Here is a 24,124-nt window from a genome sequence, read left to right as displayed (position 1 = left end):
ACCTTCCCAAAGTCTCCTGCTGTGTGAGGAGAACAAGAGCTTTATACCCTTTGTGATGTCTAACATGGTGGTGGTGGTCAGTTGAACCAAACAGTTACGCAGCCATTCCAAAAGCTAGGCCAGTTTATGAAAAATAAGTCTAAGTGGATAACAACAATTTTATATTGTCATTATATTCTGCTATGTTTCCTCTTAACTGACTGTTGAATCCCACTTCACCAGAGCTTGAACAGCACACTCAGCAGCACTGGAAAGAAGTAGCCAAGTCTTAGTTTACCGGGTGGCCATTTGATATAAAGCTGTTTTGTCAAATGTAGTGCATCAAATCTTGTTTTAAATACCAACACCACATTAAGGAGAGATGGTGGTGTAATGTTAGGTTCACAAGAGCAAGCTGGTATCTTCATTGTAGCATCCATGGAAGATTCTGTTGGTCAGACAGTTACATGGGATCTGTGCAATCTCAGAGAACCACAGAATGGTTTGGGTTGGAAGGGACATTAAAGGCCACCTAATTCCAACTACCCTGCCATGGCAGGGAACGTTCCACTAGAGCAGGTTTCTCGAAGCTGCATCCAGCATGGCCTTTAACACTTCCAGGCATGAGACATTCACAGCTTCTCTGGGAAAACCGTTCCAGTGCATCACCACCCTTACAGTAAAGAATTTCTTCCTAATATCTAATCTAAACCTCTCCTCTTTCAGTTTAATGCCACTACCCTTTGTCCTATCTGTACATGCCCTTGTAAAAAGTCCACTCCAGCTTTCCTGTAGGCTGCTTTTAGGTACTGGAGGGTGCTATAAGGTCTCCCTGGAGCCTTCTATTCTTCAGGCTGATCAGCCTTATCTCTCTTGGCCTGTCTTCGTAAAGAGGTGCTTCAGCGCTGTGGTCAGCATAGGGGCTCTCCTCTGGATCCTCCCCAACAGGTCCACATGTTTGAAGGGAAATGATTGCTTAACCCTGTAACCTGTCTGTGATTCTTCAGAATGCATTGTCAGGGTGGGATTCATGACTGTCCTCCTTCCTGGCTTTAAGAGAGGTGTTTAATTACAAGAAGGCTCAGTTAGTAGTACACCGTGTTGAAATATGGAGAGCACATATAAGAAACACTTGGTTTAAAACTCAGGTGGTGTTTTTGTGAGAGCTGTGGACATACTGGGATCCATTCTGAAATACAAGTCTGGAAACTATTGCCATTGTCCTGTTAATTTTTTGTTAGTTTCTAAAAATTATCAGAGCTTCTAAGTATCTGTATTTCTTTCTAGGAACATTGTCGTAACTATTAAAGGGCATAATGCAGAATCCATTAACAACTTCTGCAGGTATAGTATGCTTTCTATACTTTTTTTAGAAATTAGATGCTTGTGATTCAAAATGTGGAAGAAATCTCATCATTATTAATCACTGTATTTCTTGTGTCTAGTATTCTGCTGAGGTATGATTTGAAAAAGCAGACATTACTGCAGCATTTATCACTTTAAACAATTAGAATACTAAAATTGTTTTCTTCTTTAGGGCATTGCTAATTACTGTTAACACCCATAGCTGAAACTTGAAGTGCATAAATCTGCTTCTTGTTTGATTCAGCAGAATTAAGTATTCAGGTTTTATTAAATTTTTAAAAAATCCTCATATATTTGAAAATCCCTGCTATATTTGATCCCCATATTAAATGGGGTCAAATCTATCTGCAAATTATGCTACACAATTAGCAGAAACAGGAAAATAAACATTAACTTTGATTTTTTTAAATGCCTTTTATCCAGCATTCCCATCCATATGAATATTTTTTTGTGCTTAATTCTTTCTTCTATGTGGTCTCTTCAAAAGTTGTCTTTCATTTGATTTCGTTTTCAGAAGGGTTAACATTTGATTTTTTCCCTCCATTATTAGTAAGGGTATTTGTGTATTCCCAAGCCTCTAAATGTGTAGCTGTTAACTTCAGTTTCCTTTCCTTTTTGATCTGTCTCAATGCTAATGTTTAAATATGATTTTTTAACATGAATGACATTTTTAATGATACTTAAATGTGAGTGAACATTTGATGGATATGACATCAGCTCTAATGGACCTTTCAGAACCATTGCTGGTTGTCAGTTAAGTTTCCATTGTTAGTACTTACGTTAATTAAGAAGAGCGCTATGTATTACTTAATTTGAAGCCTTGAGCTTTTACTGTCATGTAAGTTTATACTTTACCTGTGTTGTGAAGACTGAATATTTTTATGATGCTGTAATAATTCTGAGGAAGCTGTTCCAGAAGCATGTCATTCTAACTGATCTTAGTGGATGAGTTCTGTGTCTCCTGGGACTATTCTTTCATGGAAGACAGTACTTACTGTTGGGTAAAGCTGTCCACCCTGCAGTGTCCCCTGCATTCCTGGGCTTCTGACTGAAGTACTTAATTCTAATACTTAAAAGCATTAATTTAATTTTTCCTTTAAGTAACAGGAATTTGACCCTGGTTATAGTCTTACGTTAAAGCCATTTCTGAATAGTAGTAGGAGAATATAGACTGTGAAGCTGTTTGCAAACTTCAGGTGAATCATTTGCTTTGAGATTTTTTTGAAGGCTTTTTCTTTTTTCCCCTAAATCAAAATCCATTCCAGTCAGTATCCTGTTACTAACTTGTACCCAGAGGGAATGGTAAACTTGGAAGTGAGCTTCCATGTTAGAATTCACAGAAGAAGAACAGAGTAAGCTGAGTTGGAAGGGACCCAGAAGGATCATAGAGTCCAACTCTTGGCACTGCACGGCACCATCCCCAAGAGTCACACCATGTGCTGAGAGCATTGTCCAAAAGCTTCTTAAATTCCATCAGGATTGGTGCTGTGACCACTTCCCTGGGGAGCCCGTTCCAGTGCCCAGCCACCCTCTGGGTGAAGAACCTTTTCCTGATATCCAACCTAACCCTCACCTGACACAACTTCAGGCCATTCCCTCATGTCCTGTCACTGGGTACCAGAGAGGAGAGATCAGTGCCTGCCCCTCCTCTTCCCTTCACAAGACTTCACTGAGGTCTCCCCTCAGTCTCCTCCAGGCTGAACAGACCAAGAGACCTCAGCTACTTCTCAGATGGCTTCCCCTCAAGGCCCTTCACCATCTTTGCGGCTCTCCTTTTTACGCTTTCTAACAGTTTTGTATCTTTCTTACATTGTGGCACCCAAGACTGCCCCAGGACTCGAGGTGAGGCCGCCCCAGTGCAGAGCAGAGCGGGACAATCCCCTCCCTTGCCCGGCTGGTGATGCTGTGCCTGATGCCCCCCAGGACACAGCTGGCCCTCCTGGCTGCCAGGGCACTGCTGGCTCATGTTCACCTTGACATGGACCAGGACCCCCAGGTCCCTTTCCGTGGCACAGCTCTCCATCCTCTCATTCCCCAGTTTCTACACCCAGGATTGCCCATCCCAGGTGCAGAACCCAGCACTTTGCCTTGTTGAACTTCATGTGGTTGGTGATGGCCCAGTCTTCTAATTTGTTGAGATCTCTCTGCAGGGCCTCCCTAGATCGTGACCAGGAGCTATATCAGTGTGAAATGATGATATTCTATAAATATACTAGTCTCAGTAAGTTTTTTTGCTATGATACTTTTTTATCTTTATATCAAGTACCACTTGTTTCTTAAATGTAGCGCATTGAAAATATGGAGGGTATTAGTAATTTGTGATGATTTATGTACAACTCTAGTGTTGGCACATTTCTTACAAATAAAACTTTTGAAAATAGATTATATTGGAAATGGAACCTATCCATCAGTTACATTCAGTGTGGCATATTTGTCAGTGTTTCTGTACTTTGAGTGTGCTCATTATTTTTCAGTTAAGTATGGAAGTAATGATTAGTGCAAGTTCTTTGAGTGGCAGCTAAACCCTTCACTGCTGCCATTTGTCATGTAATAGCAGGTGTTCTGTAATTTGATCCATACTCCTTCAAGACACCCAAGAAGGGTGACTATCTTTTATGTAGCAAGCAATTGTAACATCATGTTCAACTAGATGCACTTTTCTGAAAAATGAAAAGTATCTAACTTGTCAAATCTTATTTTTTCCTCAGAATTATGAAATTATCATTTCATCCATATGACAACCTATGACGTGACAACAATCACTGAAGCATTATATTCAACTATTCACACTCGTGTTAAATATTTACTGTTGAGCAAGTGTTGGTATTTTTTATAATGCTTTATAATGACATACAATACCACTGTGCCTTAGTGAACTGAAATACCATTGGCATTGTCAGATTTATAAGATGTTTTTCTTAAATGACTCTAACATGAAAGAATTGTGTATCTTATACAAATATTTTGCAAAATATAAGGTTGTCCTGGTTTATTTATCGAACAGGTTTTGTCTTTTTAAAATGTATGTTGGAAAAGGGTATCACACGCTAAAGTAATAGTTTTGGTCTTTGAGCATGTTTAATTTTTTTTAGAACCATAGGTCAAGTGTGGTTCTGTACTTTTTGTATCCATATTAGTATGATTATTTGGTGCTGGGAGATCTCAAACTTCCATTAGCCTTGTAAATGTGTTTCTTAGCATCAGCTCTCACTTTGCTGGGACCCCTGCTGCCTTTATATCATTAACATAAATGCAGGTGCAAATAGCATTTATGTACTTTGATAGAAAGCAGTTGGAGACATTTCACTGTGGGACACGACACTTTCAGATTGTGTACATCTGTTCAAATAATGTATCCAAGCCAGTGACATGAATGCAAGGATAAAACATCTGCCCCTGAGACCATTTGCCATACAGCAAATGCTTACATCTTTATTTATGCAGATGGTTTGTGTGATGAGCTGAGCAATGATGAAAGCGAGGAAGTTTGACAAAGATTTCAGGGTATTCCTTTGGATGGTAAAATATTTTGGTAACAGTGCTTTTTTTTTCATATGCCTACTGAAAGAAGAACATCCAGTGTAAATCTGGTGTTTCTAGTAACATAGCCATGGATGTGCCATTTCGGGCACTGACTAGATTAACACAAGTTCAGTAAAGGATATTTTTTTAATCTCAGGCACAGTAGTCTTACTGCAGTTATAGAGGTTGCTAAATAGTTTAGTAGAAGTAATTACTTGTAAATGGGAAGGCTCAACTGCTTTGCTTTAAGATGCTCTCAAGTTATACAAAACATCGAATTTACTGAAAAGTTTGCAGGCACAGAATGTTTTGAAATACTAAGGTAACTCGTTGTGAAGTTGTTCGGAGGTTGGGTGCGGCGCTGTACCTGATTTTTCAGGACAAGCCATGTTTAGCATTACAAAATTACTAGGCAAATCGAACAGCCTGTCTGTCGTTTGAGATTTACAGTAGGGCAGTGGCCGTGAGCCGCGGCTCTAAGCCGGGCGGGCACCTGGGGAGCGGGGGGCTGCCGGCGCGTCCTGCGGCGCCGGGGCGGCGGGGCGGGCACCGACTCCCTCTGCTGGGCTCGCTGCCGGGGCTCCTTTGTCCGCAGCACCGCCACGGACACGGCAGCGTCGTCAGCGCCGGGCTGGGGCTGCGGCACACGCCGGGCTGAGGGTATCATCTCTGGCCTACATCCCTGGCGACTGCGTTCCTCTTTGCATCCCCTCGTTTGCTGGCACCACTGCCGGGCTTTGCTGATCCGTTATCACCTCTCAGCAGTGTATTCCATAGCTCCTTTACAGCACATCCACCACCTTCTTTTGAGAGCCAGTGCTGCCTTTAAACAGCACGGTGACTAGCATGGGCAAGCTAGCAATGTCAGTAAGCACTGCAAATAATTGTAATTGTGCACTGGGGGAGGAAAACCAATCAGATACTGTAATTTAAGTTGTTTTCCGCTGCATCCTACTGCCAGTAAGGCCTAGCTGTGTTCAAGCTCAGCAGCAAGTGATAATTTTATATGTTCTGAAAACTAATGTTTGCCTAGCCAGGACCACAGTATTTCAGAAGGTGTTTTAGTTTTCCTATGCTATACAGATCTATGTCTGTCTTTGAAAAAATATACATACCTATTTGAAGCATGGTGGAGATCCTTTTATCTTTATTTTTGTTTTAATCTTTAGTGGAATTAACTACTGGTAGCAATGTTTTGCATATCTCAGCCAGAGCTGGAGGGGCTTTTTCTGAAGAAATCTGGCTCATGAAGAAAGTAAAAGGGGCACAACTAGAGCAAACAAAAACCTTAGATAGGGATGCCCCATTCAAAACTCAGACGACTTATGTAATTTTCAGTGAAATTACCTATTAACAAAATCCTCCAGCAAATACTCTCCAGCTATTCTTTAATGATTGTTTAATTATTGTTTAATGATTGTTCTGGCCCTTCCTTTGGGGAATAATAAACTTTGTGTATAGTTTATAACAGAAGACTCAAAATAGGCCAAGCCAAGACTGACAGTCTTCTGATCCTCTGGTTATGAGGGAACATATTTGAGGTTTGTACTACAGAAGTCACCATGCAGATGTTTTTAATGCCTTAAGTAAAATATAGTTGCAATTTTGAGCCAAAGTGGCAAATTAATTGTTTTCTCATGCATACAGTCTTTCTTTAGAAAAAAGTGCACTGATTCTCACCAAAACAAAAGAGGTACTCTTTTGCAGGAATAAAACCTTTGCTTTTTTGTTGTGTTCTCTATTTGCACATCAGTATTTGCAAAAAAATTAGATTTTGGGAGTAAGAGGCCTAATTCCCTTACCGAAGTGAGACATACGTGTTTTCTGTTCCAAATAGAGTTGAACTCTCAGTAAGATGTAGATATGTTTTTTGAAAGGAGAGCAAAAATCTAATCAGAAACTATTTTATGATTTATTCATAAAATTGTTCTACTTGACCTTTTTGTGCTGCAGTTTTTGAAGAATTCTGCCTTCATTTTTTTAGCACACTTGGTCATTACTGTTTCCCGTACTTAAGAGAAAATACGTTCACTAATTACCACTTACATATTAGGCATATTAAAATTTTTTCCATGTTGATTTGATCTTGATAGGCCCTTTAAAATGACTTTACATTGACTTTACAGGGGATGAATTACTGTTTAGGTCCATATATTTCCTGACGCTCACTAAAAGAAATTTCAACTGGCAATTCTCCCAGAAATTTTTGAAAATCCAATTACAGGTGTTTATCCCCAGTTTCTGAAGTACCTAATTTGTATTTGCAAATAGGGGGGTTATGAATTACTAGTTTATGACCAGTGCTTCCATCACCTCCTTTCAACTATTTTCTGAACAATTAGTTCCCCCAAGTGGCTGCATCACTGCAGCCTTGCTTTGCAAATCTTCAGGAATGGTGTCCTCTATGGAGCAGAATGACTGGGAAAAAGCAACTGATAACCACTGGACTTGCAGTGACACCAAAATAATTTCCATTCTACTCAATTGCATCCTGTCAGAGCACCAAGGTTTCTAGATAATTCCCACTTGCAGGCTGACATGGTTGGTTTCTGAAAATAGCAGAAGCACAAATAAGTTGAAACACAGTCTTTGGTGATGTATCTAACAGTGTCTCTCAAACAGAAATTCCGTAATTAAAAATTCAGTCACTGTTTTTATGGTTGCAGAGCCCTTAGTTCTTATATTGCCATAGTGAGAAAAGTCTGTGCGTGATTTCTTCAGCTCTAAAGGTGGAAAAAGTTATTAGTAATTACAGATGCTTTATGGCTAGCTTTCTTTATGCCAGCTTTCATTTCTTGATATGAAAATATTTTGATCTGCTTAAGACCTATTAATTTTGTTGACCTCAATATGAAATGAGTAACTTACAACTTGAAAGACTGTGCCTTCAGAAAAATGGAAAGCTTTTAAAGTTCACAAACACTGCATGAGAGGTGCTAAAAGAGCATGTAGATCTGCTAATAAATGTATTTTAATTCACTGCAAAAGTGTTTAAAATCTCTTATGTATATGTATTCTGACTCTTAGGAAGGATTTTGAAGGCTTTCTTGCTTTATACAGTAGCACAAAAAAGGTTTTTTTAAATAGGATGTTGTGTTAAGCCATGCATTGCCCACATTTTATATAGGAAGTTGCTTTTGAATAGTGATTTACCTCTGTGTGGCTAATACATTTCAGGTTGCAACTCAAAAAGGTTACCTCAAAGCTGTTGGCCACTTGTTATTCCCTACAGAAATAGTATTTCATATGTATTTTAAAAGTTGTTTGTGTTGGGACAATACAGAGATCTATGAAATCTAAATCTATGAGAAATCAAAAATTATGTCTTAGGTAGTACTGTTGCTACTGCTGCTAATATAGTGACTAAATTTCTCAATGTGTTAACTTGTGTTTAACAAGTCTGCTTTAGTATGGGTATTTTTTTATGTTATACTTTCCTCTGGGGACAGAGGTACTAAAATCAAGATGCTGGTAAGATTGATGGGCAGTTAAAAAATTTCTTCCTTGTATCTAGTCTGAATCTACCTTCTTTTCGTTTAAAACCTTTATGCTTTGTCCTGTTTCTGCAAGCACTGTAAAAAAGTGTCGCCATCCTTCTTTTTGGCACCCTTCAGATATTGTAAGGTCCCAATTAGGTCTTCTTGGAGTCTCCCCCAAACTAAACAACCCCTTCACTCTCTCAGCCTTTCCTCACACAAGAGGTGTTCCATCCTTCTCATCGTTTTTGTGGCCCTACTCTGGACTTGCTCCAACAGGTCCATGTCTCTGCTGGGGTCCCCAGAGCTGGACACAGAGCTCCAGGTGAGATCTCACCAGAGCAGAGCAGAGCAGAGCAGAAGGGCAGAATCCCTTCACTCTCCCTGCTGCCCATGGTGCTCTGGATGCAGCCCAGGACACTGTTGGCTTTCTGTGCTGCAAGTGCACATTTCCAGCTACACTCAGTTTTTCATCCACCAGTACCCCTAAGTTCTTCTTGGCAGAGCTGCTCTGAATCACTTTAGCCCCAGCCTGTATTGATACCAGGGACTGTCCTGACCCATGTGCAGGAACTCACAAAGTTCCCATGGGACCACTTGATCTTGTCCAGGTCTCTCAGGTATCCCATCCTCCAGGTGTGTCAGATGTACCTCTCAGCTTGGTTTTGGCTGCAGACTTGCTGAGGGTGCAATTGTCCATCCCACTGTTTTTGTCACTGATGGAGATATAAAACAGCACTGGTCCCAGTACGGACCCAAGGGACACCACTTGTCACCCATCTCCATACAGGCAGTGAGATCTTCACCATTACCTTCCAGCCAATTCCTTATCCATCCAATAGTCCATCTATAAACAGAGTCTGTGCCTCTCCAGTTTAGAGAAAAGGGTGTTGAGGAGGATGGTGTGAAAGGCCTCTCCTATGTACACTTTCAAAAAACAGAGGAAAGCGATTTGGGAAGTTGAAAAAGTGGCGTAATCTAATTTTTTTTTTTTCTTAAGGTATGTTAGATCTGTATAAATTTTATCATATATCAATATATGGTTAATAGTGCAAAAAGGACATTTCAGGCAAAACCAAAAGACTGAATTAGAGAGGAAACTGAAGAACTTACCTAGATACAAACTATGCACCCATGCTCTTGGATTACTGTATGACTTACCATTGCAAGGTGACAGTTTATGCTAAAAATAGTTTTATCTTATTCCCACACTGAAAAATGCCAGTAGGAATTTTAATGTTGAACAGCCTCTTTAATGAAGTCCAATTAACGTAAAAAAAAAGTCTACCTTTGTTATTGCAATGTGCTCTTCTGCTAAGAATAGTCTTTTGGAGACCATTTAAAGAATCCAGGTAGCATTCCACTGGTCACAGAATTCCTTGAAATGCACTATAATCCTAATTCCTTAAGATAATAAACTTCTTTACAGACTGTAAAGAAAACCTTTCTAGATTATAAAATGCTTATTATACAACTAGCAAATCACATTTATGCTCAAATCAAATTTAATTACATATGGCTTTAAAGATACAGCTTTAAGCCTCTAGAATTTTAACAAATTGTTTTGGTCTTGTTTCTCCTGTGATATACCAGAATGAATTTTCTAAGTGTATTTGCACATTTTGTATTTTACTGTTTGTGTGAATGATCTATGTTGATTTTCCAATCTTGCATTACAATAATTTGTTATATTGTTTATTTTTCTAAACTAGTTTAAATTACACAAAAGCACACTTACGTAAACATAATTATATTACTCTTTAAAAAATCAAGTACTAAAAATGTAAGAAACGTGAGATTCCTCTTTTGGCTTAAATGCTTCTCCTTTCCACATCATGTGTAATGTTGATTACCTGTCTTAAGTCTGCATTAATTCCCATATCCCACCCTGATTCTTTGGCCTGGACACTTTTCAAGTCTCATTTCTAGTCTTATCCTTTTTCTGCTTGCCCTGTGTGTTCCTGTGTTTCTCTTATACACTGTCAGCTCTGCAGTTCAGAGATGAGGAGAGGCCATTTCCTTTTTCCAACTTGGGTGCTTGGACCTAAAGCTGTAGTTCAGGGAAAATCTGGCCCAGCCTGAAGCAAGAGCACATTGTAATCATCGGAAAAGTTAGCTGCTTGAAGTATCTACTGAACACATGCCCAGAATCTCCAGCTTTGCCTAATTTGGGCAGCTTTTCACAGATCAAAGAGACATTGCTGTGTCGCATATCAAGGTCTTCACCCACTGCACAGATGTGTTCCTAGATTAATTTTTTTTTTTCTTTTTTTAATGCAGGCATACTGAGAATGGCTGGTATTTTCTGTTGAAATTAATTTTAGAAAATTATCTGATGCAAATACCCAGACCAGAACATTCCACCCAGGTGGTTATTATTAGCAAAGATAGAAACAACTGCAAATTAATTGCTATAATGTATGGAGCTGGACACTCATGGTTTGTAGGCTTTGTTACTAATCTTACTTTGTACAGGTGCGTGGCAAAACTGGTTTTGAACACAGAAGTCCAGTCTGTTTTCTATAATATCTGCAGTTTATTTACATGGAATTATGGGAAGTGTAAATGAGCACAGAATTTAGCCCCTGTATTAAAACTCCTCACTAAAGCTACTGAAACTTCATTTTTTGAAGTGATTTGTTCTGCTGCTCTTGGCTGTCTGCCGTGACAGTGAAGCTAAACCATCCCATCTGTTTGCCACATTAACCAGCTTTACTCAATTATTAAGCTATCACCTTGCATTTGGCATGTAATATATTGGATTTTAAAGCGTATTTTGAGGAGAGAAAAATAGTGAAGATCAAGAAGCAGTAGTTTTCTTAATGCATTAGCTGAAAGTTAATGTTTTATGTTGCCATTTTATATTGTCTTTTTCTGGGTTTTGTTGGTTTTGGGAGTTTGGTTGTTTTGGGTTTTTTTGTCCTGGGATCTATTTTTAACTGACTGAAGTACTTTTGCAGGTGGTGTTTTTTTGCATGCTAATCCTGCAGAGAAACATTGTGTCCAACAAAGTATGCTGGGTCAGCAAAAGCAAGACACTTGTTCTGGAAAGACAGTATCCACAGGTATTTAGTGTGTATGGAGATTTGGCAAAATGAATGATTAACTATTATTGGCAGAAAAAGATCTAATGTTGTGTGTTAGAAAGTCGTGCATTTTTTTTTCCCACAGAAGAGATACTCTTCCTTTCAAAGTCAGCAAAAGACTCAGCAGTATTAATGTGCATTGAATATTCATTAATTGTCATCTGTATTCTGTCTTTTCCTTCAAAACAAGATGATCCTTTTTTTTGGTGTTATTTTCTCTCATATGTTCATTCATACACAAATTAAATACATACCTGCACAACTGAGGTGGACCTACAAGGATTATTTAAAAAATGAACACTGTTACTCAGTGGTTTCTATGGGGGTTATTTTCAAAATAGACTAGATAGTGCTGAAAATTAAATTTCTTCTGATACTTTCTACAGTGTCTGAGTTCAGCAATGTTGTGTGCTTTACATAGGGAACAAACTAAAAGAAGTACAGAAATAAGGCAGATTAGGCTGGAGTAGACCTGACTTGGGAAGGCAGGGGAACCATGAAGAAGCAGCAACCCATGGAGGCTCCATTTCCTCCAGAGGGCTCTTCCCAGCATGGCTCTGTCAGAGAATTTAATGCATCGTTGATTTTTGTATTTTTGTGTCACTGTCCACTTCTATACAATTTTAAGGTTATTTAGAAGGGAGGAAAGCTTATGCCATCCTGCAGGTTTCTGAGTGATTTGATACTTGCAGGTCCTAGCATGGTAGCCATTAATCTTTTAACTGAGACTTCTAAAGTAAAGGGGTTGAACTGCATTTGGTTCAGATTAGTGTGTAATTAGTAAAAGTGTCTACCTGTTGCCCCAACTCACACCCATCTGAAAGAGTGAGGACAACAGCAGTGAAGGATCTGCAGATTGACTTGTAGAAAGAATGTTGTCTAAAACAAAGGGCCATCCTCACAAATGCCATTGCACAGCCTCCCTTAAGTGAAACTTCCCCTTCTTAGGTGAAAGACTTCATGGGATTGCATAGGCACAAAGGCTTTTCCTCAGGTCACAGCTGACAAGTCAAAATGAGTCCTTTGAATCAGAGACAGAAATAATTTGGAGGAAACGGAATGCCCCTGAAAGATGCATGTGAGGTTTCCAAGCAGCCTTTGCACAAGGCAGGCAGCCAGAGCATATCCAAGTCCTTCAGCGTGATGAAGACGTGAATTACTATATCTCTGTCTGTGTGCAAAGGAAGTTGTTGAAACTTTTCACCAACTATAAATGGGAAACAGAATTTTGGTCACTTATGACACTTGCATGCTCTGGGTAGGGTCAGTAGAACCTCCAGTCTGTGAATTGACTGGCTGCTTTCTCCTGATCCAAGATGCTAAGTAGTCTTCCACCAGTTCTTCCAATTAGCTTTCCCAGTCTGCAAGCAAAATGTTAACAAAATCTGAAGCATCATCAGACAGCTAGTCTGCATCTAGCCCTTCTCTATATTTAGGCACTGGCTAAGCAGCTTAACTACAGTAGCTGTGTGGGAGGGGAGGGAAATGCAGAGTTGAGTATCCTTAGCTTACCAGAAGCACTGCAGTGAATACTTCTGCACTAAAATGTCTAATGTAAACTTGTGGAAAAACAAAAAAAGAACCAAACCAAAACAAAAAAGTTGTATTGAAGGTTGGTACCAAACATAGCTTGCCTGGAAAACTTACTTATGATAAAATTACACTAGTTGGAAAAAGTGTTTGTATAAAAATCCCATCTCAAACAGTTAAATCAATTCTTAGTATTGTGTTAACTGGGTGAGAAGGATATTGATCTAAACAGACCTTGTTTCAAAGAGCATCTTGTGTTTGATTTTGATGAAGGTCTTGGCTTCTAGAGCAACATTCTCCAGGGGAATGCTGAGAAAATATGTGGAGATACTTTCTTTATAGAAAAGTGATTTTACTGCTTAATTTTGCATTAGGCAAGTCAATGCATTTAAGAAACATATGGTTCTTCTTAGAGCTAGTGCCATACATTATTTCCACAAATATTTCCTTCTAACCTCAAATTAACCTTGTTTTTTGTGGCTACCATTTGTAGAGGTGGCATGTCCACAGCAAAACTTCCACCTTTTCCTGTTACCATTGGTTGAAGAGTGGGTGCCTTGTAACTTGGAGTAGCACAGGTAGTAGTCTGCTGAAATGCTGGCTTTCCTAAAAGTTTTATGCAAATCAATTAATGAAATTTTGAAATAAAAAAGGAGAGGAACAAGAAAAATGAAAGAGAATGGAAACAGCTTCATGTTGAATATTGTGGCAAGCTGAATAGCTGCTGATTTGGAAAATGGCAAGCATAATCTGGAGAAACAAGAACTGACTCTGTTCCCTAAAAGGGATGTACACTTATTCTGTCACCTGCAGTATTTAAGCTATGCAGTTTGACCTGTAATTATCATTGAAGTTCAGGGCTAGTTTGATTAGTGATTACAATACACTACATAATTTTATTGTTCTTCTCAGAAGTACTTAAATTATTTATTCAAAAAAACAACAAGAAGATACCTTGTAGGAAACAAATAGTCATCTGAGTATTAATAGAAATATTAGCAGCTGAAAATGTAAAAGTTTCTATATATTTAGTGACTAGAATGTAAAAAAACCAATTAAAAATTGAGAATAAAAAGTGCTGTGGGGAAACAATTTTAAACACACCATGTTTCTGCTTTTTCCAGGTTGCACAAATTCTGTAGGCCTGGACTTATCCTGTGTGCAGGGGTCTCAATATCTGTGTAGGAATTCCATATATACAGTAACCCAGTCTGCACAGAATGTATAGAAATTCAGAACATCTCTACAGACGTTGAGCAGAAAGTTTTGGCGGTACCCAGTAGTTTCACTTAATTGGAGTATAAAGAAAGTACATAATGGACTCGGGGTTTGATGCAGTAGTTGGCAATAAAACAATCAAAGGCTTATGCCCTGCATAGTTACTGCTCTATGAATCTGCTGATCAAAGAGTTTTGAAAAGCATCAGATCTACTAAATATGAACTGTACAGTTTATATGTGATTGCTCAGAGGATCCAACATGTCCTGAAGGCAAGTGGCTTTACTGCACATGTGCATACCATGAATATATGTGTATATCTCTTCAGAAGTTCTGGTCATGAAACATGACAGGTTTGTACCTTGCAGTGCTTTTTGCAAAGTATGTGATGTCTGAGAAGAACATCCAGGATTAAGATAAATTTACTGGAGTTTCCAGTGTTGGTAGTAATTTACAGTTACATTTTTAAATCCAGAGTAACCTACAAATGCATTTATAATACAGGTCTTTAAAATGGCAAGGAATGGAAACTTTCCTATGGAATTATCTTACTACAATATTTCAAGGTTCCAACATTTACTTTCATGTGTTCTATTCAAATGTGATTCCTCTCTCAGAATTATTTTTGCTTATGTCCAAATTGCCTTTCAGCGTGGGATCTTTGTAGCTGAATTTTCAGTGGTTGAGATTGTTGGGATTTCCTTTTTTCAGGAAACCTATCCCAGGTTTTAAGAACTGGAAGCATCAATAATTGAATTTGGGAGTGGGTAATGAGACTGATAGATTAAATGATAGTGGTACAATTAACTATGTATGAAGTCCTTTTCTGTGGAATCTGAAAGGTCAGCAGGTGTCTTTGCTGCCTAATGCATATTATATCATATGAATTTTATCTTTTTCCTTTTGTTTGTTTGAATTATCCTCCACATTCTTCTTTACTAAAACCATTTGTGACTTCTATGAACACAAGTAGAAACAGGAAGGAATTGTGATATAATGTTGATAAATTGCATCTTTCAAGAAAATGTTTAAATAACTTACTACAGTAGTTCTGTTGTGGGTTAGTGGCACATGAGTAATTTTTGTGATTGGGTATTTAACAGTAGCTTTTATTCACATATTCTTTTAAGTCTTCTTTGATTTTATTATACATTATTTGTATGTTTTGCAGCAGTAATTTTTCTAAGACTTCATCAGGCAAACTTTGGTCTGTATCTGATAAAACCCACAAATTCAAAATATTAGAGGAAGTCTGAAAGGATAGCATGATTCTGTTTGAGAGAGATGATCAGAGCTGGTGCTCAGAGAAATTCTGTGTCATGGAGCTTAAATCCTGTCCTTGTTCTTCCAGCAGAGTTTTGGCAGCATGCTATTGCAGCTTTTCCAGGGCTGAAGGGGCTTATGGGTGTATTTGTTCTGAAATGTCATGTAGTTTCTAACCTTGAATGAAACATCCAATTAATATTTGATTAAGAAGAAAATTTTTTTCATATCTCTGTTCAAGCATGTTGCTTCAGACAGTGCTATGTCTATGAAACTTTTGCAATTCTAAATTTAATTGGGTGGTCATTTAAATGCCTAAATATTTTTTATAAGCTTGTGTGTAATAGTATCCTTTGCAAGCAGTTTTACTTTTGAGAGAGTAATTTTTAAAAAATACTGTGTATCACATCTTTGTCATGTTATTCTTACAGATAAACAGAAATCCCCTTCGGATATAATACAAAGTTTTCAGAAGAAAAGTCAGTTTAGGACCATTGCTCCAAAAATGGTACCAAAAATTTTAACATCTGGAGTGGTTTCTTGTCTTCAGTCATCTTTGCCTGAGCCAGTTACACCAATTTCAGCTTCAGGTTCCAAGCCACTGGTGGTACCAGCTCAGAACTATGCTGTCATGCAGGTGGCTGCTCACAAGGGGACGTTTTCCCTGTTGGCTGTGCCGTGTGTTGCACCTGCCCTAACACAGCAAGTTCAGCAGTCAGCTGTGGCCCCTTCTGAAAACCTAAAGCTGCCCATCCCCAGGTACCAATCTGTAAGAAATAAATTGCTGAGTGACAAAAAACCAGCACAAATCTCTGGTTTGAGTGCACGTAACAAGTTTCCTACCAAAGCACTAATCTCATCACAGACTTCCTCCATGACTACTGTAACTGAAGACTGTCCTGAAGCTCATTCTAGTTCAGATTCAGCTGAGCAAGGGATGATAAGAGACTGTGACTCAGCTGAAATTGGAGTTGCTACATTAATAAAGAAAAGCAATTGTGGGGAATCTGGATCTCCTTTAACGAACAAAACTGAAATTGATAGCAATAGTATTTCTGGACCATCTGTAGTTGAAGACTCCCTATCCAAGCCAGCAAGTACAACTAATCCCCTGAAACTAAGTCTACACTCTGTGAAGACAGCATCAGAAACCACAAGAGAGTCACTTATGACATCTGAGAAACTAAAGAAAAAACCTACAAATTCTGCAAATCCTGTTGCTGTCTTGTCACCAGCAGTTTTTTGCAGTACAATTCAGATGACTCCGTCAGCACCAAAAGGAAAACTTCCTATTTTGCCTTACTCAAGGATGAAAAATTCAGTATTCTGTAAATCCAAGGTGAATACTAATGTTATGGATATATCTGGTCATTCACTAAAATCTGAGTGTGAAAAGATACCATCTTTGATGAAAACCAAAGCCTTTGATAAGCAATTAGCTGTATCATTTACACAAGTACCCAAACAAACCACTCGAGAAAATACCTTCTCTCCATCCAGCAAAGTGGATGATGTCGACAGCCTTAAGAAATTGAACAGTGCAGCCTCTAAAAGAAGAGGCAGGAAAAAAAGAGCCCCGGATGATTTATTGGCATTTCAGGCCAAGCGAAGGAATAAAGCAGAAGCAGTGAAAAAATACCGCAGTATCAGACCAAAACCAGTGGTGGTTGCGCAGGCGCTTGCACCGCTGACTCCTGCAGCAATCATAGACACACCGTCTCATGAGCAAGACTTACTTTTAAATGGCTCACTCGCCAATAAATGTTTAAGTTCCAAGCAAAGTGATGCTACATCAGCTAAATCAAGTGATCTAAGTAGAAATACATGTTCAGCCACCCCTAAGCCGCTGCACAGATGTCATGTTTGTAACCACACGTTCCAGTTTAAGCACCATCTCCAGGACCACATGAACATGCACACGAGCCGGCGGCTGTACAGCTGCAGGATCTGCCGGAAGGCGTATATCCATTCTGGGAGCCTCAGCACCCATATGAAGCTTCATCACAACGAAGGCAAACCCAAAAAGCTGGTGTGCTGTGAATTCTGTGCTAAAGTTTTTGGCCATGCCGAAGTGTACTTTGGCCACCTCAGGGAAGTCCACAGGGTTGTTATCAGCACAGAGCCCTCTACTAGTGAGCAACAGATGCAAGATACTTTAAAGAAGAGAGACAGGAATATAAAAGAGGCAGAAGAAGCTACAGAGAGGTGAGAGTTTTCACTAAGTAAATGCTAATGAAAACTGGATTTCAAGTTGTCAGTGGAAATCTATAAACCTCACCATTATGAAAATTGTTGCTTTTTTCCCCCAAGTGAGATTCCTAAAGGTTTAAATATTCCATTTGAATCTAGTCAATCCATTAGATCAACCAGTATATTTTAGCTGATTTATTGGCTAAAAATCGTTATTGACACTTGAATATGCGAAGTAATTTTGCATATATTCTAGTAACACCCAATATACTTCCGTATTTGGGTCAGTTGGTTTCTTGTGGTTAGCATTCTGTTAATCTGCATCTTCTGTCCTACCCACTTTGGGGTTTTCCCTAGAAGATAAGGGAACCAATTGCAGTAAGCGAAAAACAATTCATATTTCAGCAGTAGCTTGCAGTTGGTTTTCCTTCTTAAATACCATTATCCCATTTCCTTTTAGGGAGTGCTGTGAGCTAATCCATCCTGAGTTTGCTGCTTTTGTGATCACTCAGCCAAGTAGAAAAGTTAATTTATCATATTAAGATGGATAGAACATTCTTTTACCTCTCTATTATGATTTTGAGGTGAAATCTCTTGATACAGTTTAAATGTTGCCTTTTTTGTTTGTTCCACTGTGCATTTATTTTCACTGACGAATACTCAGGGCTTTAATGTAACTCCTCACTGCAACACTACAGTTCCATTTTACTTGTTTTACTTTGCACAGCTCCACTCTCTGGAGCATCAGTTAGAAATTTTTAAGGTCTTGAGGCTGAGAACAGCAGTACTTTTCTGTCAGTCTTAGTAGCTGTCATAGTAGCTGTTGTTAAAAGGTTATTTCTACCATGGCTAATTTTGGAGGCAATTCTTAAGCTCAGAAGTGTTATTTGGTTTCAGTTTTTTCCAAACCAGCTTTACTATTATTTATTTAGTTTCTTTTTTTTTCCTCTTTTGAGTGAATCAGATACTGTAGAAACAATGCCTGTTTTTAATTAAAAGTGTTTCATGACTGTCATCTCTTCTTGGAACTTATAAGGACAGAAATTGCCATCCCTTTTCTCTGCCTGGCTAATACTGAAATAGCTTGTATTTCCTTTTTTTCAACAGGGGAAATAAGTGCAATTTTGAGGACCTATTCCATAACCCGGGAGAAGTGAAATTACAGGTCAAATGTGGTCAATGCCAGTTTATTGCAGAGTCTTTTGGTGAAATGAAGTTTCACTTACTGTGCTGCCATGGAGAAGAGATTCAGGGAAGAGTAAAGGAAGGGATTTTGCAAGGAAACAGAGGAACAAGGGGGGAACTGGTGAAACACACAACCCACTTGTGGAAACAGCGCAGCGAGAGAAGACGTTTAGCAAAGTGCAGTGCCTGTCAGGAGGAGCTGTACACTGTTCCAAAACTGAAGAGACAGATAAACTTCCACCATCAAAATAATGTCAATATTTTACCTAAAAGTGAACTGACTCAGTCAGGAAGTAGTGAAGCCTCCAAGGAGAGGCAAAATGTGGGGTTTGGTACACCAAGCAAAAAAATAGAATTTTGGTCTAAAGCGGGCTATAACTGCATTTTATGCAAACGGTTATTTGGAAGAAAAGAGGATCTTTGTGATCATTGGCAGAGTCATCATAATTGTGAAGACCCTTCCACTTTATGGGCAATTTTTACTTTGGTATCAAAACAAGGAATTATTGAACTTTCTGATAACGGTGAATATTGAAGCTTAACTCTACAATGCTATGAAAAGCATTAACTACCTTACCAAATTGTTTTTTCACTGTCTTGCTAAACTAACTCAACAGAAGTATCATTTCAAAGGTTTGTTAGTTGGGTTTGTTGGGGATTTTTTAAAAAGTTATACTAACCTTTATTTTGGTGACTAGAAAATGTATTTATTCAGTATCATTCCAGATGGGTACATGGAATCTGATTATGAATGATTGTACTTAAAATTCATGCTTAAGGAACTTTATAACAGCAAATACTCAATACTAATGGTTAATCTCAAGGAAATAGATTTGTAAATTAAATTATACTGTACACACAAAAATAAATCAATTTATATGTTGTAATCTCAATCTGGAATGAAATTACAAACCTGACTGGAAGTCAGGTCCCAACTATGCTTCCAGATTTTCTGGTAAATGCATATTTTCATACAGTTCTCTTGATCATTGGAATGTGCTTACATGCAGCTGGCACTCAGGAGCTTTATAGTCTATAATTTAAGAACTTTTAATTCTTGTTGTCTTGATTTCAGTATCTTCAACCATGTTCATTGCTTGCAGGTGTTTTTGTGTTCAGTTCTGTCCTGGTAACAGCAAAGATCTCTGTATTTTAGCAGTAAAACCTTTACATGTATTTTTTTGCCTGTAGCTTTTTGGGTCGAAGATGAGTTGCCACGCATTAAGATGGAGCCCAGCACATCTCCAGGGGACAGGTCCTGTCAGGCTGTCAGGGGATGCAGTTCTGGAGCTTGGTTTTGATGAAAAGGTCATTGAAACCATTGAATCCAATTTGAAATTGGTGTTTAAACTGCTTAAAGCCTTATGTACCTCTGAATTATTTTGGGAGCAATAATGGAGGCAGTCTTGAGAGATCGCTGCATCACTCTCCAGCAGAAGTCAGAGCATGTCAGAGGGCAAGCTGAAAAATACACCAGTACTATCCTTGCAGTACTACTCTATTCATTCCTTCTTGTGGTCAGCTGTAGTTGAGGGACTGCGTTGATGAAAGAGTCATTCCTAAAATAGCCTGAGTTGCCGCTTGCTATTTTGCAAAAATTATGGTGATGAAAACATGAGATCTAAAAATGTTGGGCTTTCTGAGTAGGATTCCAGAGGCTGTTGCAATATTTTGTGTGTATGTTTTGTTTTTAAAAAGTAAACGCAATTTTGATGACCTAATAGTTTTGAATGCAATTTCTTGTTGTATGGTGCTTTGCCCTGAAATTGAACTATAAGGCAGGAATCAAGAATAATAAAAGACAAAAAGAAAATGCTCACAGAACTGTACAGGTGCCTGATAAGGTAGAAGAATTCCCATGGATTTTCAAAACTTCCTTCCTACTATCTGTTGCTATAAATTTATATTTTTGGCTGTTTCTTCGCTTTCATATATTGGGGATATTTTATGCTGAATTACCTTAAAAGTAGTACTTGTTCTTATTCTTGACACATTCCTCTTTTAATGCCTACAATATATTCATATTTATTTTCACTGGCACATTTGTAAAGGAATAGCTATTTTTAAAGTTAGTGTTTCATATCAGACTGAGGCTGTATTTAACTTAGTAGAGTGTGTTGCATTTAGCAGCATTTTTTACTCCTGCAACTTAATCCTTTAAAAAACAAACAGCAGGGTGTTTTCCATGAAACAGAAATGTGAGAACAATCTCTCCTTCCCATAGTTACACTATATCAAAGGGAAATTTATTCCCAGCATAAAGCATGCATTTTACGAGTTGGGAAAAACCATTTAAAAGGTTTGATCATGATCTTTTTTTGGAATGAACATTAAGTCACCCATCCCAAGGAATAGTTTAAAATGAGCAGGCATCAATGCAGTGCTGAGGCAAAGTCCTTCCTGTTCAGGAACAGCATCAGCAATGGCAGAGTGGCCCCTTAAAATTATTTTCAAAAAGTATTTGTTAAAAACAGTGGTGCATCAGAGCCTGTGATGTAGATGAGTTGTGTGGGGGTGTTCATCAGGCAAGAAGTGCACTTTCCCTGGAGGGGAAGGTGCAGTGGTGATGGGAGGAAGGGGCTGGAATGAAGGAGTCAGCTGCGTTTTCTTTAATAGAAATTTTCATGTGCAGTCTTTTCATCATATTTTTGTACTTCTCTCCCTTTCTTCAGGCCAAATGGGTAAAGGGGTCTCAGCTTTCAGCAGTTCAAAGCCTGAAAACATGTTTTAAAGCATGGTTCTAAGCCACTTCTCAGTGTCCTCATAAATGTTTAAAATTAGAAGCCTTTTTTTTCTGAGCCTGAAAGCAGTCTTATGTTTCAGACTATTATGATTATGGTAGATTATGAAAGGTTGGGACTTCGGAAAATAGCTTTGCATTAAATACAGATGTGTCCTTTGTTTAAAATGTGTTTGTTTGGCATTTGTGTTCATTTTGATAAGATTTGGAGGTCCAAAGTGAGCCTTACATACTGTAACATTAGGTAGTGTCTGCTGTCCAGCAGAAGGGTTGTTATGAATACAGTTTGCTGTTTACCTTGAAGCTGGAAAAGTTAACATCTGGTTTTGCACACAAATTACATTTTTAAATTGTTAAACCGAATGTTATTGTTTTTGTAGCTGTAGTTTTGTTCCCCTCTGATTTTTCATTAAATCTCTCTCTCAGCTTCACTGTTCAACTTTAAAGCTGTTCATCACATGGAAAGTTGTTCCTTCATCATCACACCATAAATAATCAAAGCTGGAGGAGTTCCACCACTTTTCTGGCTTGCAGACTATTGCCCTTCTCCAGCTGCATAGCTACAGTTTCCTATGTCTAACTTGACATAGTTGCTGGCAGTAAACGTTTTGCTTCATTTATTTATTAGAATTCAGCTCTCTGCTGTTTAGCTCAATCAGGGTTTCTGTCATACCTCATTAGATACTTATTTTACCTACTATTCACTGAGCTCTTTAAAGAAAGTGTCATAAGAAGGATGAACAGGTATTTAAAGGAGCAGATTTCTGCCCTAACTTCGTGCAGATGATGTTTAGAGGATCACCAGCTTACCTAGGCTCAGCCGTGTCGTACATTGTATTTCTACAACACATCCACCTACACGCGCATCTATCTTGGAACAAAATGTATACTTCAAATTCAGCTGTCAGCTACTATTATCAAACCTGTACAATGTAGGTTTGTGATTGTTATGCATAAAGATTAAAATGCTATTAACTGTAGTAGGTTTACTTGTCAAATTTCATAGAGCTCTGAAAAATGAAAATCTCTCTGTGCTGAGTATGACACCGAAAAAATCTGGTCTCATGAAGAAAATTCTGATGGCTTAAAGGTTGTCCTCATTTCAGTGTGCACTTTTATAGCTGATCTGTCACATTGCAGGATTTTCTTCACTTTTTATTAAATTGCCGTAATTTTTCTTGGTGAGGAGTACTGAAGAAGACCTGAGTCTGCAAGCAAGTTTCAGTAAAAAATGTGTCTCTTTTTTTCTAAACAAGCAGACATGTTCCATGGACTCAAAAGAGTCTTGGTGGCATTACATATATATGTGTGTATATATATATATATATATATGCGCATAATGTGGGGAAACATGGAAGTAAGTTTAGGTTTCAGTGTATGACTTAATGAGGCTGACTGTTCTGCAGTTCCCAAATAGAAACTAGAAATTTGAGTGTAAAAATAACTTGGTTTTCAGACTTGGGTGAATTTCTAATACCTTATTGACAAACCTTCAAGAAATCCTGAAAAATGACAGTAACATACTTCTCTACTTGTGCTTGTTAGGCAATTTTTTTGACGTAGTAGTACCAGAGGTGGTGTAAAATATGATACTCCTGATGCTGTCGAGTACAAAGGAAGCTTTCTCCCTTTTATTTATTTTTTTAAATTGTATTGACTTTTCTGTGTAAGCATTAGAAATGATGGGATGAATTATGATTTCTGCTGCTGACAAACCCAGAAACGTCACTTTGAGGTTACTTTGCAAAAACCTCCCATTTTAATCTAGAATAACAGATGAAATCAGGAAGAAGCAAATTCTATTGGAAAGAGGTGAGCAAAGTGTTCCATATGTGGATCTCTCTGCACACCACTGTAGGTGATGTTTATAGATGATAGGTCTTCTACTGATGGGTACAAACAGTTTGTTCTTATCTAGAGTTACTTAGATTGGCCAAGGGAAATAAGAATTTAACAATGTCCATGCCTTCTCTTTGGCTTGAATTTTTCTGCTAAGTATTTCTGCTGATGTGCCGGTCCAGATCGTGGTCCAAGCCATGCAGATACTCAAGCACTTTCTGGGGACTTAGAGCAGAAGTCAGTAAAGGAAAGGCAAAGAAATGTGTGAGGGAAGTAGTGATGATGGAGGTTGGCACAATGTATTGAATGTAGTTCAGGCTTCAGTGTGACTGGCCTTTGGTGGAAGTGTCCTGGAGCCTTAAACTTCTCCCCTTTGTTACATCATTCCAGATTCTGCTTCCATTTGAGGTACCTCAGTCTGGAGCACCCTCAGCTTCCTTAGGCATGAGCTTTTCTAAATGGTGCAGCTTTCTTTGCCAATGTCCTCTTCTTTTGGTGTCTCAGTTACATGCTTGTAGTTGGGTGAGCCACATGCTGGCTGCTGAGACCAGCTGCTGCCAGACTTGAAATGTGGTCATTTAATTTTCTGAGGAAAGCATCTTTTATCTTTAGTCCATAAAAATGAAATCAAAATCTGCATCTGTGCTTAACAAAGTAGGAAAATGGCTCACTCAGTTTCCTGCAGATGCAACACTGATAAGTAGTAGGGTAAAAAAAGTGAAGTGTTGCTA

The 24,124-nt window shown here is 38.5% G+C and overlaps 1 protein-coding gene across 12 annotated transcripts in view; it reads left to right on the top strand.

Moving 5' to 3' along the window:
* Nucleotides 1–20,535, top strand: part of ZNF438 (zinc finger protein 438) — a 51,112-nt gene extending 30,577 nt beyond the window's left edge. For 7 of the 12 annotated variants that reach the window (XM_042043136.1, XM_042043132.1, XM_042043135.1 and 4 more), the window contains 4 exons: nt 1,267–1,323; nt 11,303–11,407; nt 15,871–17,644; nt 18,737–20,535. In XM_042043136.1, coding sequence (XP_041899070.1) covers nt 1,296–1,323; nt 11,303–11,407; nt 15,871–17,644; nt 18,737–19,349 — 2,520 coding nt within the window. In that variant the 5' untranslated portion in view covers nt 1,267–1,295 and the 3' untranslated portion in view covers nt 19,350–20,535. Of the gene's footprint in view, nt 1–1,260; nt 1,324–8,730; nt 10,782–11,302; nt 11,408–15,870; nt 17,645–18,736 lie in introns of those variants that run through there. The other 5 variants (XM_042043141.1, XM_042043142.1, XM_042043140.1 and 2 more) reach the window with 4 other exon arrangements.
* Nucleotides 20,536–24,124: the final 3,589 nt, after the last annotated feature.

Source organism: Corvus kubaryi, unplaced genomic scaffold (assembly GCF_017639235.1).
Source record: "Corvus kubaryi isolate FWS band 111438036 unplaced genomic scaffold, C.kubaryi_AGA036_p1.0 37398, whole genome shotgun sequence".
Taxonomy (NCBI): Eukaryota; Metazoa; Chordata; class Aves; order Passeriformes; family Corvidae; genus Corvus; species Corvus kubaryi.
Note: the sequence above shows the minus strand (reverse complement) of the source record. Positions and strands in the feature narration are given on the sequence as shown.